At 41.3% G+C, this 14968-nt stretch overlaps 1 protein-coding gene across 5 annotated transcripts in view; it reads left to right on the top strand.

Moving 5' to 3' along the window:
- Positions 1 to 14968, top strand: part of VIT (vitrin) — a 53093-nt gene that overhangs the window by 15082 nt on the left and 23043 nt on the right. For 3 of the 5 annotated variants that reach the window (XM_064648581.1, XM_064648578.1, XM_064648582.1), the window contains exons 3-9: positions 556 to 621; positions 1555 to 1726; positions 3641 to 3774; positions 7948 to 8025; positions 12152 to 12232; positions 14033 to 14233; positions 14896 to 14946. In XM_064648581.1, coding sequence (XP_064504651.1) covers positions 556 to 621; positions 1555 to 1726; positions 3641 to 3774; positions 7948 to 8025; positions 12152 to 12232; positions 14033 to 14233; positions 14896 to 14946 — 783 coding nt within the window. The remainder of the gene's footprint in view (positions 1 to 555; positions 622 to 1554; positions 1727 to 3640; positions 3775 to 7947; positions 8026 to 12151; positions 12233 to 14032; positions 14234 to 14895; positions 14947 to 14968) is intronic. The other 2 variants (XM_064648579.1, XM_064648583.1) reach the window with 1 other exon arrangement.

The following is a 14968-nucleotide window of genomic DNA, read 5'->3' as shown; positions in this document are numbered from 1 at the left end:
ACGAGTGCCCTTGCAGGACAGGATACTGGGACATGCCACATTAGAACCTCAAATGGTCTGTTACGCTTCCCAGTATTCCCTACCTGCTACCAGCAGTGAGTGAAATGCCACAATGCACAATTACAGGGTAACCTTCCCGAAGGGCTATTATGAAGTCTTTCTCTCCCTAATTTCCCAGTTGCTTTGTATGCAGAGTATGTTGTTTCACTAATGTCTCTATCACAGCAATTGCAAAGAGTTTCCACTCCTTGTGGAAATACTGGGACTTTTTGTGGTTTTCTGGACCACATGGACTCAATGGATCTTTAGACAGTGAGTTCCACGGGTGAGTAAGTGAGGTGAACTGATCTTTAATCCTCTTCAAAAAACTTCCCCACAGTAGATGTCATCTTGACTGCAAAGTTAACCAAGTAGGAACCTAGCTATGGCTGAGAATACTCCCATTTCAGTTTTTCAAACTGTTGATTCAAATTTGAGAAATCTCATGCATGGGAGTTTGTGGTGGCTGATGTTGATATCCTCCTTTTTCCTGATACTATATTTTCTTTGTTCTAGGTGTGTTTCTTACATGTACATATACAGCTAAGGAAGCCACAAAGAAGCTAAAAAAACCTAAGCTATGTAAGTGGTCCCTGTAGAACTCTTGGCTGCTTTACAGCATGCATGTCTGATACATAAAATAAGTGCAAAGTGAGGTTATATTCTGGTAACTTTTCACAATTTTCTGGAGTCAACGGGAGTATATGTTAGCTAGCAGATTCTTTTATTAAAAACAAATCACTAAGTAAAGTGTGTGCTACTTAATATATATAAAGGGAAAATTTTGTACTTCGCTACTAAAATGTATCTTCATAGGTCATTAAGTACCACAGAAGGATCCAAGAAAGCACTAAGGTTTTCACAGAGAGAGACAGAGAAATATGTGAAATGAACCAGCTGTAACACAAAGCATATGTAGCTGATTAGAGTGAGACAAGTGGTGCATATCTACGCACCAGGATGTATAATTTTCAGCTATACTGCTATAGGAGCATTTCTGTCCACAGATTATTTTGCTCATGTAGCTGACAAACAAGCCTGCTGTGAGGCTGTAAACTCACACTTAAACCCCTTGTTCAAAGCAAATTGCACCCAGCAAATAGTTTTAAAAATCAAGGGCAAGATAATGGGCTCTGACTGCAGCACGGAGCTACATGAGCACAGCAGGAGGCTTGGGAAGCATCCCTACCCCTCCTTCCCACGTGTTAACCACAGCCTGGGTGACAGCCTCCTCTCTCTCTCCAGTAAAGCATCATAACAGAAATTCCTTCAGAGAAGCAAACACTGAAGGTCAGAAACATCCACAGGTTTCTTCATTCCATCCTTAGTTACTGCTACATCCCTTGGTATAGGAGTTATTATGCATTATGTTGAAGATGCAGAACACACAGAAGCCTTGTATCCCAAACCCATTGATATGAAGGCATAAGAGGAGGCCATTCCTGGCACTCAGTTACTCATTGTTTCATGATAAGATCAATCAGCTATGGAAACATTCAATCTGACTTTACCAAGATTTTGCACTCACAGATGTACCCCAGATTGATTGCGACGTCAAGGCAGGGAAGATAATCAATCCAGAATTCATTGCAAAATGCCCTCCTGGATGTCAAGATGTAAAATACCGTGTTTATGGCACAGACATTTATGCTTCCTTTTCCAGCGTCTGCAATGCTGCAATTCACAGGTGAGTCAGTTGAAATGAGCAAGGCACTCAGAAAAACACATCGTTTCAGTGTAGAGAGCTTTTGACTTTTCAAACCCTTTACAGTTCCCACTGCCTTCTAGGTTTGATTGCAGTGTGCTGTTCTAGTACAAAACCTGAGAGAAAGACCGTGTATAATATAATGGATTGATTCTTATAAAGTGCTGTCAATCCTGTATTCCTGTCGAAATCAGTTGTTTGAAAAAGTTTCTCAGTCTTTGGAGAAGTGTCTTGAGATTCACAGATTTCTCATTCATGCATAGCAAATTACTATTGTACTATTATTATTCAAGTGGAAGACAGGGATGGAGCTGCTGCTACTAATAAAGCTTAAGAAAAAAACAGGCATATCACCAGTGATGAATACACATAACTCTCATACTTGTGGGATTGATTTGGTTCTCCAGATTTGAATTTAACTGTCCTTGACATCAAAGGCTGAGTAATGTGCTTTCCTGCCACATAAAAGGCCACTAGACAAGGAAATGTATAATACAAATTTTATAGCACAAATTTTGCTGAGTTTATTATCCATGCAAAAATGTGCATAAAATTTTAATGGAGAACAACTGCACAATCAAAATACCGTAATTGGAGGCAGGATAAAGAGCAGGACATATTCAGCTGAAAACGCAGTAAGAACTTGTAGAGCCTGATTGACAACTTGACTTCATTCAGAGTTATCTGAGCTATTGCCGAGCTTCCAGTTCTCTGAAATTGCTGGGATCTCGAGTAAAGTTGCATAGTTAAAGCTTTGGGACTTTACACCTTGCCTCTGTATTGTGCAGGTCTCAGGCTGAGGTGCCTGTGTACATAGGGCTGCCACCTCCTGGCTGCAGCTCTGCCTGCACAGCCACTTGCTGGGGAGATGACTACCAGGCTTTCAGAGACAAATTCTTCCCTCAGATACTAGTGCATGATGGAAATTCTCTCTGTATGCAGAACGAGCCCCAAAGGGAATTATAAACTACTGGTAGCAACTGCAATTTCCCTGTAGTTCAAATGCTGGCTGTCTGTATTGTTGCAGTGAAGGTTTCAATTTTTCTCATTTGCCAGCTGGATTTGGCTTTGTTAGCTTATATGTTGCATTTCCACAGACAGTGAATTTCTTTTCCATACATTTGTTTTAACTGCAGCTTCTTGCAATCATCAGAGAAAGCTACAGCTCCAATACATTCTTCAGCACTGTTTGCTGCCCATTACTTATTTTTCTGCACAGTCATTACTGCCAGGCCTACCACACCTCTACAGTCACAGTTGCTTCCAGGTTTACTTGCTGTTCTAGTGATGCCAGAGCAGGTTTTATTCACTGGAGGTTTTCTATTTGTCTTGAGATACATTACATCATATGACAAACACCATTTGATGTACACAGCACATGGAGCCTGCCAGGTTTTCTACAGCTTCCAGCAATATTGTGTCCGGTTTACTCCAGGCTGAGGTCAGAACCAGGCTTATTCTTTTTCAGATAATACATACTGAAATTCAAAGAAAACATATTCTATCACATGGCTGGCCTAAAAACTCCTCTGAGTACTTCTCCCTGTATCTTCAAGTACTTCTCCCTGTATCTTCAATCATTTAATCAAGCTCACAGGAATTTTAACGAAGGCAGTAGTTTTTTCTTGTGTGCAACTAGGTCAAACTTAAACACAGGACCAGTAAACCAGTGGGAAGAGCAAACAGATCCTGACAGCACTTTATAACAAACTGCCCTTCTCTGAGCAGAAGCAGCACAGATATTTCTTAGTAGCAGACTTAGTAGTAGCATGACAGCTCCAGTACTGCCCCTGGTTTAAAGGTAAAAGCAAATGCTTCACAGCTCTTGCATTGTAGACCAGTTTCCAGGGTTTTCGTGGAATTTCTGCCTTCAGACAGCATGTTGCCTCCTTGCAGTGGTATAATTGACAACACAGGCGGGAAGATCCTTGTCCAGAAAGTTGCTGGCCACTCTGCTTACCGCGGGAGCTTCTCCAACGGGGTCCGGTCCTTGTCGCTGCCGCGCTGGAGGGAGTCCTTCCTCGTGTCAGGTACCATTCTGAGGTGGAGCACTGGAGCCCTCTGCCCTTCCCGCCTGCTCCCCACTGCCCAATAGCTGGGCAGCAATGGGTAGAGACAGAAGCAGCCTCTCCTTTTAAAGACCTGGTTAGTCACCACAGGCCCACCCCACCCAGCTTTAGCATGAATAATGCATTTGAGACACTTTTTGTTCTGGGCTTCCTATGTAGCCCACAAAGGACATACACCCTGCCAGCAGTGTGCTCAGCTCAGCCCAGTGCGGGTATGAGCCCACTGCAGAAGGTGACAGGTGTTTTGGATTGAGTCTCTGAAGGCACCTTAACTGGGGCTATTGATGCACAAGATCTGAGCTTTGGTACTCGCTGTGAGGTCTTCCTATTGCTCTCCACCCTGGCAAGCAGTGCTGTTGTGGGAACTAAAGGGTCTTTTGGCTATATAAAGCATCCTCAGCCTGCACTTGAGTTTGCATCTCCTGAAGCAACTTCTGACTTCTGTCAAGCAAGCTCAAGCCACATATAGCCATACTGTACGTATGCAAACCCAATATTAAGCAATTTGAATGGTGGATCCCAAGTGTGTCAGGAATCCTCTCCACTCTGTTAGCCAAATAGTTTTGATATCTACTCAGTGCAAGGAAATCTATCTGAATTTAATTCCTTTTTTCTCCCCATAGTATATGTAGGAGCTCGCTTGCATTCACTGACAAAATTCACAGATTAGGGCTTTTTTGTAAATTAGATCCCCTTTACATCAGTTTCAGATTATTTTAAACCTACTTGCACTCATTCTACCTGTGTGAAAGGGTCTGCTTGACATTGCTTTACATATAATTTCTAAATCTAACTCCTTCATGCATCCGTACAGTGGGTCTGTTCTTGCTGGTCTGAACTTTTGGAGGTTTAAGATAGGTATTGATTATTTTACATTGAGATTTTATATTTATATTAATATATATTTTTATATATAAATTTATATTGTATCTTTATATTAAGATTGATGTTAGTTAAATACATCATTCCTCGAAAAATTAACACCTCAAATAACTGAACAGCCTCTAAAAACAAAGAAATGTTCTTTTCGTATGAAAATTTGCAGACAGCAAAGGAGGTCTCAGAAACTGACCAAAACAAACTGTCACCTTAATTTTGCATTCATGGATTTGGATGCACCTTTTTACAGTAGTCTGCCATGGGTGCACCACATTATGAGAGGGATTTATTTTGGATGAGAAGGAATTTCCTGGAATAGCTGAATTGCTATTTGCACTTGTTGCAGTTTTTTCCCCAACAAACAGCACATTGTAATTCTGGTACATAAATGGGAAATAGTTTGTTTGGGGTTTTTTACATCAGCAGCTGCTCAGTTGTTATCCTATAAAACTGTAGGAATTTTTGATTTATGGTAATAAACCTTTTTTCTTAATTAATGAGACACTGTAAAAGAAGATAAAAGAGAAAGTTACAAGCACATGTAAAAGGAGATGATGAGAAATGCACTTACTTTTATGCATTCTGAGTGCTCTCACTGATGTCAGTGGAACTCTTAGTTTATAAACTAGCTGCAATGTAAATCTAACATATCATACAACATGTTATATTTCATATATGCATAGGAATGCATATACGCATAGGAAGAAAACTCACTGAAAATGTGGGAAATTTAGAGAAATTTAGAAGACTAAAACCCAGGAAGGCTGTGCTATTCATCTCAGCAGCCTGAGGCTGAATGCATACAAATTGCATTCTCGGAAAGTGATGAGTTGGGGTTAGTTTTTTTACAATTATGAGTCATAAAAGGATAGAACTGCATAAAGCATTGCTGAATAAAAATACAAAGTCACCCAAGGCATTAATTTCAGAACAGCTTTATAGCATGAACTGAGTCCCCTATTCTCCAGCTGAATTTCCTTTTGGCAGATCAGACCTATATGCAATACTCCACCCTGGAAATGTGCCAACAGTTTATTCATAGTTACGATATTGTCACTGAGGTTGTGATGTTTAAATTGTGAATGAGCATCCACACAAAGGAGCACAGAAGAGGAATTCTTAGGGGACTCAGGCAATGAAATGGCATGATTTAGGGGCAGTGGAGAAGAAGGTCTGTCCTCTGGGATTAAAGCAGCCAGCACACCAGGAGGTATGCAAATGCCCTGGTATTCACTTTCAAGCACTGAAATGACTTGGCTCTCAGTAAAACGACTCCATTCAGTTTCGTAGGAGTTTTGCAGCTATTGGGTTAAAAAAATAAAGTCCTAAACTTCTGAGTTTGCTAGTCAAATGTAAGTGTGAGAGGATGAGCAGGAACCACACTATAGCTTGTATTTCAATGGCCAAAGCTGATGTTTTCAGCCCACATGTAAACACATTTTTAAGTATGTTAAGCAATCTCCATCTTAGATGTAACTTTTTCCCATTAGTGAAAAAGACATATTACCATTCCTCCACAGAGTAGGGCACATTCAGGTCGGGACTCAGACCTACCTCTTGGTCACATAGAACATGCAAATTGCTGTTGATCAAAACCCCCAGAATCCAGCAGCAGCCAGCCTCTCCACACTAGCTGGTGTATTTTCACAGCAGTGGGCTTAAGGTTTTCATTAGAAATCAGATTAGCACAGAAATATTCTCAATTAGGATCAGATTATTATGCTATTACAGCATCCATGTATCAGCTTCTCATACCTGACAACTCTTCCTTTGCTGGGGATAAAGAAAAGCATTTAGAAGTCACCTGTGATCCCATAACTTTTCTGTCTTTCTACCAAATTGGCAGAAGAGCTCCCTAGTCCTGCTTGGCCACTGATCGCAATTTTAGCTTGAGGGGAAGTGGATGTGAAAACCTGCTGCCCTTCACTTAGACCAACTTTTGTGAGGGAAGCCCAGAGGGCAAGAAGGGAGCTCTTTCCAGGTTGTCCTTGCATGCTAACCTGGTCTTTGGTGGATCCTTATTGACTTCAGTGGAGCTACTCTCAGTTTACATCACTGTAAGTGAAAAATGGGACAGTTTCTTACATCATTACCTCATTAGAGCAGTAAAACAAAGAAGACAGAGACATGAAAAGGGACAAAGGACAGTGAGTATCCAGCTCCATGGACATCCCTGCTCATAGAGTTCCTCTGCCATATACCTTTCTTTGTGTGCCATCATGGGGGAAACAGCTCCCACTTCCCATGAGTGGCTCAGTCTGTAGGAATTAATTCTGTTTAGTGCAATTCATCTCTGGACTAATCACCAAGGATGACAACTGACATACTTGCAGCGCCATATGTACCTCCTTAAAGAATCCACCAAGGGAATAAAGGAAAGATCACCATAACTCAGATTTTGCAGGAGGTAGAAGTAGTTTTCACTTGAGGTGGTCCAGATACATAACACAGCACAGCATCTTGTAGAGACAGTCCCCAGGGTCCAGAAGACCTACATCCTACATCCACTTCTAGAGGCCAAAGCAGTCTTCCCTCCACTGGGTTTCTCTACAACACTTTTCACTCAGTGACATATGTGAATATAAAAACTGTCCCAAGAGATGGAATTGCATAGCCACATGTACCAATAGAGACGGCATCTGCTGTTGCACTAAAAAGATTTGTAGTTTAAAGCTTAACTGGGAAACATACCTCATTGTTTTAAGACAGGACCCTCATTTTAGACCTAAATATAGGTACCATATGTTCCCACACAGAAGCACAGCCTTCTCTCACTGTTATTACTGCAAAAGGCTGTTGCCAGAAATGGCATCTCACAGAAGTGAGGTCGGAGAAGAATGCTATGTGCATGATGAAACGAATCCCACATCAAACATGCTTTCTATGTCAAGCACTGGAAAAGGCTGCCTAGGGAAGCTGTGGGTTTAAGTAGAAGTTATACAGATGTCCTTCAGGAATGATCCCTGTCTGTTTAATATCATTTGAGAGCAAAGGAATGAACTTACTGACCTCTTCAATTTCCCCCCAGGACTCTGTTTTCATGTTTTCTAACTTCTTTCTATGATGCTGGATTTAGGCATTGGTATTATAGTGGTATGGTTTTGAGATTCTGCCATCAGATGAAACAAATCTTCATGAAAATGAGTTGGGCAGTAAAGAAGAGAGGTCTAATTCTGAACACCTATGTTAGATCAGAATTTTATTGCAAGAAAACATAGAATATTTTGTGATGCCTTCTAATATTTTTTTTTGTAGAGGGCAAGCCAAGAAAAGGTGTGACATATCCATCAACTCTTGAATATTCTTCTTCAAAAAGTACTGCTGTTAAATCAGGTAAGTAAATGTGACTTACTTTCCCTTACATCCATTCACAACTATCTGTCATAGCTTCTCAGTTGTGTAATATGAAGATATAATTATTCAGAGTCAGAAGTTCATGCAACCATTAGTATCTCATCCAAATCAGTCATGGTATTTTTTTATGTTAAGCATATGGAAATCATCTCAGACAATTTCTATTTTTTGGTCATACCATGCTTCACAGACTTCTGTTTTCAAGTAGTTTCCCCCTTGCTTTAGATCTATTACTGAATACGACATTGTACTGGCTATATGAAAGCATTTGAGGTTTATACATGTTGGCTTTTTCCTAGTGTTATTCATGTTAACTCTTGGGATATTCAGTGCTGAGAGTATAACAATAAACAGTAATATAATACTAATGACACAGATGGTAAGGCACAGAAGCTTAACTAAGGAATCATTTTAGTCAGCATCCTATTCTGTAAGACTCAGTTTAAATAATTTAGTTGTTTTCAGAGGTCTTCGATCAAGCCTCACACTGGTTGGTCAATGATATTCAAGAGCATGTGGCTTGCCTCTGTCACTGAAATGACACTTGTTTGGGCTCCCTGTAACAACTGTGTAAGGTTCATACTCCCCCTTGGGGGTGTGAATGAAAACGAAATTCACATCACATACTGCTACACACTTCCCTAACACAGCCCTTTTGCTGATTGCTGAGCCTGAGCCTTCCTGAGAGTATCCACTGTGAGCTGGGGTATAACGAATTGTGCTGTATCTTCTCTAGGAACTTGTCAGCATTCATCCAAGGCCACACAGAGGTTACTTGGAGACCTGCTCTTCTCCTGTACATTATTGTTTGGTCCTTGGAAGCAAAGTACAGAGCTCTTTTCTTATTGAATCATGGAATCATTATGGTTGGAAAAGACCTCCGAGATCATCAAGTCCAAACATTAACCCAGCAGTGCCGAGTCCATCAATAACCATGTCCTTAAGTGCCACATCTACATGTCTTTCAAATATCTCCAGGGATGGTGACTCCATTTTTCCCTGGACAGCCTATACCAATGATAGACAAAATGTGAAGAAATTCTTTCTAATATCCAATCTAAATCTTCCTTGGAGCAATTTCAGGCCATTTCCCCACCACCTCACTACAATGTCCTTTCAAGTACTTGTAGAGAGCCACTAGGTACCCTTTGAACCTCCTTTTCTTCAGGCTAAAACACCTCAATTCCCTCAGCTGTTCCTCTTAAGACTTGTGCTCTAGACCTTTCACCAACTTCATTGCCTTCATCTTTAAGTTTTCACTTGAACAAAGGCAAATTTAAATCTGAATGCTTTCTAGTTGTTCAGACTGAATATGCATCACTCAATTAATTCTATGCCTTTCATTTGTAATACCTTTGCATTTACAATCAAATAGGTATAGATTTATATATCTCTTGGCCAAGTACACAGAAATTAGTTGACCCAAATACTGTGCACTGCTAGAAGGGAGGAAATATGTTAGAAATTTTGGCTTTTTCTGATGAATGTTTACTAAAATTGCAACACATCATTCCCAAATGTAGCCACACTTGAAATAACCAGCCCAAGGTCTCACAGCAGACAAGAGACAATTACAGAATATGCTGAGTTGGAAGAGACCTACAAGGATTATCGAGTCCAACTTGTGGTCCTGCACAGGGCTATCCCCATGAGTCATACCATTGCCCAAATACTTCTTGAACTCTGTCAAGCTTGGTGCTGTGACCATTTCCCTGGGGAGTCTGTTCCCTGGGGAGTCTACACCCTCTGGGTGCAGAACCTTTTTCTAATATCCAACCTAAACCTCCCCTGACACAACTTCAGGCCATTCCCTCGGGTCCTGTCACTGGTCACCACAAAAAAAAAAGAGATCAGTGTCTGCCCCTCTTCTTCCCCTCACAAGGAAATTGTAGATTGCAATGAGGTCTCCCCTCAGTCTCCTCTTCTCCAGGCTGAACAGACCAAGTGACCTCAGCCACTTCCCACACAGCTTCCCCTCAAGGCCCTTCACCGTCTTCACTGCCCCCCTTTGGATGCTCTCTAAGAGCTTAATATCTTTCTTACACTGTGGTGCCCAAAGCTGCACACAATATTCAAGGTGAGGCTGCCCCAGTGCAGAGCAGAGTGGGACAATCCCCTCCCCTGACCGGCTAGAGATGCTTTGCCTAATGCCCCCAAGGACACAGTTGGCCCTCCTGGCTGCCAGGGCACTGCTGACTCATATTCAACTTGGCATCAACCAGGACATTCAGTCACTTTCCAGAGCACTGCTTTCTAGCATCTCATTCCCCAGTCTCTATTTACATCCAGGGTTGCCCCACCCCAGGTGCAGAATTCGGCACTTTGCCTTCTTGAACTTCATATGGTTGGTGATTACTCAGCACTCTAATTTGTCGAGGTTTCTCTGCAGGGCCTCCCTGCCTTTCAGGGAGTCAACAGCTCCTCCAAGTTTCGTGTCATCTGCAAGCTTGCTTAGTATCCCCTCCAGTCCTGCATCCAAGTCATTTATGAAATGCAGTCAGGACTGAGCTCAGCAGGCTGTAAGCAGTGATGTCTTACACTAGTGCTAAACCCCACATAATATAAGAATCAGTGTATAAATGGGGTGCATCATCAAGTCACTATTCAATGACACAAACAAAATATCAGGAGCCTGTTCCTGCAGCAAACCAAAGACACAAGCCTTCACTTTGTTCTTGAATCAGTGTGAATGAAAATGCTAGGATCCTAGCAACAAAGACTGTGCATTCACAAAGAGAAAACTCAGGATTATCAAACGAGCAAACAACTGTTATATCATACCCAACACCAGAGGATGTCACTACCTGGCTTTGCCCAGCCCTGTCCCACAGGTAACAAAGAAATCTGATGGTCACAACCCATCTTCCCCAAATCCCACTTGGACCTGCCACCTTGGCCCAGCCATCTCAGACGCTCTTTGTTAGAAACAGCCTGTTTTAAAGATAAAAATCTCTGTAATATGGTGCCAGGGCCATCCTGTGCTAGAGGATTTCCTACTTATTTTTTACCTTAAAAAGAGGAAATTTTTTATTCTAATTTATATTACAGAGACCACACTGTTCACTTTGATACTTAAATCCATTATCTGTAGAAAGTAAAGGCAGTCCTTTGAGTATTACACTCACTAGCTGTCAGATTGGCAAAAAGTCCTACTTCGCACCTGATCAGCTGTCAGAGAAGCAGTTTTGGTCCTCACCCCAGGGACACCAGAGATTCACAGTGCCTAATATTTCTTTAAATGCTGCTGGTGGTTACAGTGCTTCTCAAATGCTGGGCACAATAAGAAAAACGTTCCCAAAATTGCAACTCTTCACAGCTGGTAAAAACAATTAAAATGTGTTGTTTAGAAAAAAAGTAGTACAAATTTTTAGGAAACTATTAACACTGGAGTAAATTGTCTAATAGTTCAGTGCTGCCAAAAGAGCTAGAGAAGAAAAAAAAAAAATCCTGAAGATCAAAACCCTGCAGTACTCAGTCAGACATAAAAGTAGAAGCAGATTATTTAGCAAGGTTGTGGTAAAAAAACTATAATGAGTGTTTCAAGTACTTTGATGATAAAAAGAAAAGAACCAAAAAATCTCCCTCTTCCTTCTAAGACAGTACATGGTATTCAGAATTTGGCTGCATAATGATCTCAAAATGTCAGTCAAGAAAGAAATACATCTGAAAATTAATTAGTGGCTGAAATACTGCACATTAGCTGGTATTCCCCAAACATCCCCCACACACCATGACCATGATTCTTGGGACATGCTGTTACTCAGAGGGAAAAATCAACATGATGCATTAATCTTATGAGCATTGGCTTATTAGTGGTAAAACCCCATATTTCTTGCTCACTTCAGAAATGCTTCTGATACTGGCAGGAGCTTTTGGGCAGTAAAAATGTCTGATTTTGGCATCAAAGATATGGGGTGACTACTCTCTAGAAGCATCCAGTCATCATTTTTTCTCACTGGGTGACAAAGCTCTGGTTAGACTGACTGATGAACCTATTGGCATGTGACGAGTTGTCTTCTTTTGGGGACTGATAATCTCTAAATAGGAGACTTAAAATTATTTACTTCCAGAGCTGCCTTTTCTAATGTGCTCAATTTTGCTTCAGAGCCTAAAAAGCCAGAGCAAGACCCAAAAGGTATGAAGAGTGCAGATACTACTAACACATCAGAAAAAGCATCAGAACAAGGTAAGGGTTGGGGATCTCTGTGCTCTTCTATAGTATCCATCCCAGCCTAGTCTGCCTGCAGATGCTTATAGGAGGCAGTTTCACACTGATTAGGTGTACAGCTTTACCTCGCACATCCAACCTCCTCTCTATGGTCCCTTTCCCACCAAATCAATCCCATTATGTGAGTACCTGCACTGGTGCTTGAAAGACATTTGCCAATTCAGAGAAGAGGGTACCCTCAGATTTTAATTTCTGCCTGTGCTTTGGGCAAGTTCAGCTGTTGTGAACTTCAAAAGCTTGCATTATGGCTCTTGGCAATCTCCTATGCAGGGCACATGCCCTGTAAACCCTTCAAAGATACTGTGAGAGAGATGGGCATCCTGCCCACAGGAGCACTGGGAACAGCTAGCCCTTGAGAGCCCTCCTCTTGTGCTAAAGGATCCCTCACAAACCCAGCCAACATGCACCAAGGCAACAGCTTTTCTCTGCTCTTACTATGCTGCTTCCTCGGGGTTTTCTGCTAATACTGTTAGTTCCCAACTTCCCTGCTCCTCACAGATCGGGGTATAAAGCTGGCTGATGTGCCTGTTCCCAGCTCCAGCAGCATCAGATCACAGGGGAAGACTCACTGTGCCCTCTGTCTTCTTTCTTTTAGCACAGCTTCATGGAGCGCAGCACTGTTCAGCCCAAAAAGAGCCATTCATGCTGATTTTTTTCAGCTGAGCTGTTTTGTTTTTCTTCTGAGCCCTCTTTCAGCATTATCCCATAAAAACTGTCTGAGATCTGAGTTTTTCACTGCCCAGCATTAGGTGGTAATTAATCCACCAGACAGTTTCACAACGATGCCTTCCAAAAGGAGAACATCCAGAAATAGCAATAAAATACAAGCTTGTGTTGTGCAGCAGCGAAAAAAGTGCACACCATTCCTTTTCAGTGTAGACTGTGTGTTAGGCCATCCCCAGGGCTATGGGCAGGAAAGAGAGAAACAAGACTGAGGTTAACATGGAATATATTTTAGGGTAAGCTTTTGTAGACAGATGGAGAAGATAACAGTAAAGGATTTTTTTTGAGACAATGACTTCAAAGAATTCAAGCATGTTGACTATTTTTTGTAAGGATATTTAGGATGCAAGTTTTGCAACTAGAATGGTCCTTGTTCTCACAATAGCTGATACATTTTAAAAGTAGTAGCAACTGTGAGATGAGTCAAACTTAGATGAGATTGGTACCTCCCAGGTGGTGCTCTCTCCCACTCCCCTCAGCCAAAGTCCTAACACTCCCTCTCTTTGCTCAGACCCACTCTCCAAATCACCATTACCTGAAAGTTTTCTATCTACCAAAAGTATTTCAATCCTGGACTGCATATTTTATTCTGGCCTATGACTCAGATTGTCCATCTTTTACTACCAGATGCCATTTGATTTTCATTTATACGCACTAAGTGCTTAATTACACTGAGAAAAGATAATAGCAAAACAGAAACTGCAACTGACTGATTGAACCATTTCATAGGTCTGAGATGTCTCTGCGGTTGATAAGTGTCCCTGGCCAAAGCAGAAAAGTGTAGAGAGAACATTAAGATTGCAACAGGCTGTTGTCAGCACCCTCTGAGAGAAGTGTAGGAGTGTCACGCAGGCACCTGTACCATGAAGCACCACACAGCAATGAAGGCACTAATGGCTCCAGAGTTAAGGATGCTTGTAGGCAGCCTGAGGAGAATGCCATTTTCTGGGTTGCTTCTAAACCATGAGTGCTGTTGATGATGCTTCCATGCATGACAGACATCCAGCTACAGTGACCATGTCAATGTTCTCACAGGGGATGCAATCCGCAAAGAGTATCAGACGTCTCCAGTGCCAACACCAGCCACACAAATGGCCACCACAACCCCAACACCAACAACCACAACGACAGATCCTTCCACCACAGTGCCACAGCCAACCACAACACCTGCAACAACCAGAACTACAGCAGCTGCAGCCAAGACTAGACCTGGACTGCATAGGGTCAGAGATATGGGTCAGTGGCGTGGATGTTTGCATTGCTTTCCTCCCAAATGACAGCTCTCCTAAAATTTAAGGAACAAGACATACAGCTGGATATATCATGATTTAGTGGATCACAAATTCAATAATTCAATGTAGAAATATTAGGACTGGAAAAAATATTTAATTCCAGCAGATGGGCTGGAGTTAGAGTTGTGCCTTTGAGACACGTACAAATTTAGTGCATCTCACATAAATACAAACATGCAGATTTTCTGAGGTGAGAGTTCATCCATAGTAAAATTTATGCCTAGTCTTTATCTTTACTTATAATGTACTGGCATATAAACTAATTTGTGTGGGAGTAAGCTCTCCATCCCCAAATGCTGTGATGATTTTCAGGTATGTGAGGCTTTTCAACAAATAGTTCTTTCATTCACATGTCTAGACTGAGACCTCAATACATAGGTTAAGACTTGTTTTAGAATTAATTTTGTGATAACTTTCAATAAATGAAAGTTGTAATAATTTTTTTGTAACAGCTTTTGAATTTTAAAGATTAAAACACTGTGAAGGAATTCTCATATGATTTTTGCACACCTCATTTTCCTTAATCTTTCCTTCCCCATATATTATTATTCATTAACATTGTAGGTTTTCCTCTAATAGATGAAAATTATAATCTCTTATTTTTAGGTTCTAGCAGTGTCCACCCAGCATATGCATCTGTGGTAGCTGCAGCATCAAGTAAGTATGGTGAAGTAAGTAT

This window comes from Pseudopipra pipra, chromosome 3, assembly GCF_036250125.1.
Source record: "Pseudopipra pipra isolate bDixPip1 chromosome 3, bDixPip1.hap1, whole genome shotgun sequence".
Lineage (NCBI taxonomy): Eukaryota > Metazoa > Chordata > Aves > Passeriformes > Pipridae > Pseudopipra > Pseudopipra pipra.
Note: the sequence above shows the minus strand (reverse complement) of the source record. Positions and strands in the feature narration are given on the sequence as shown.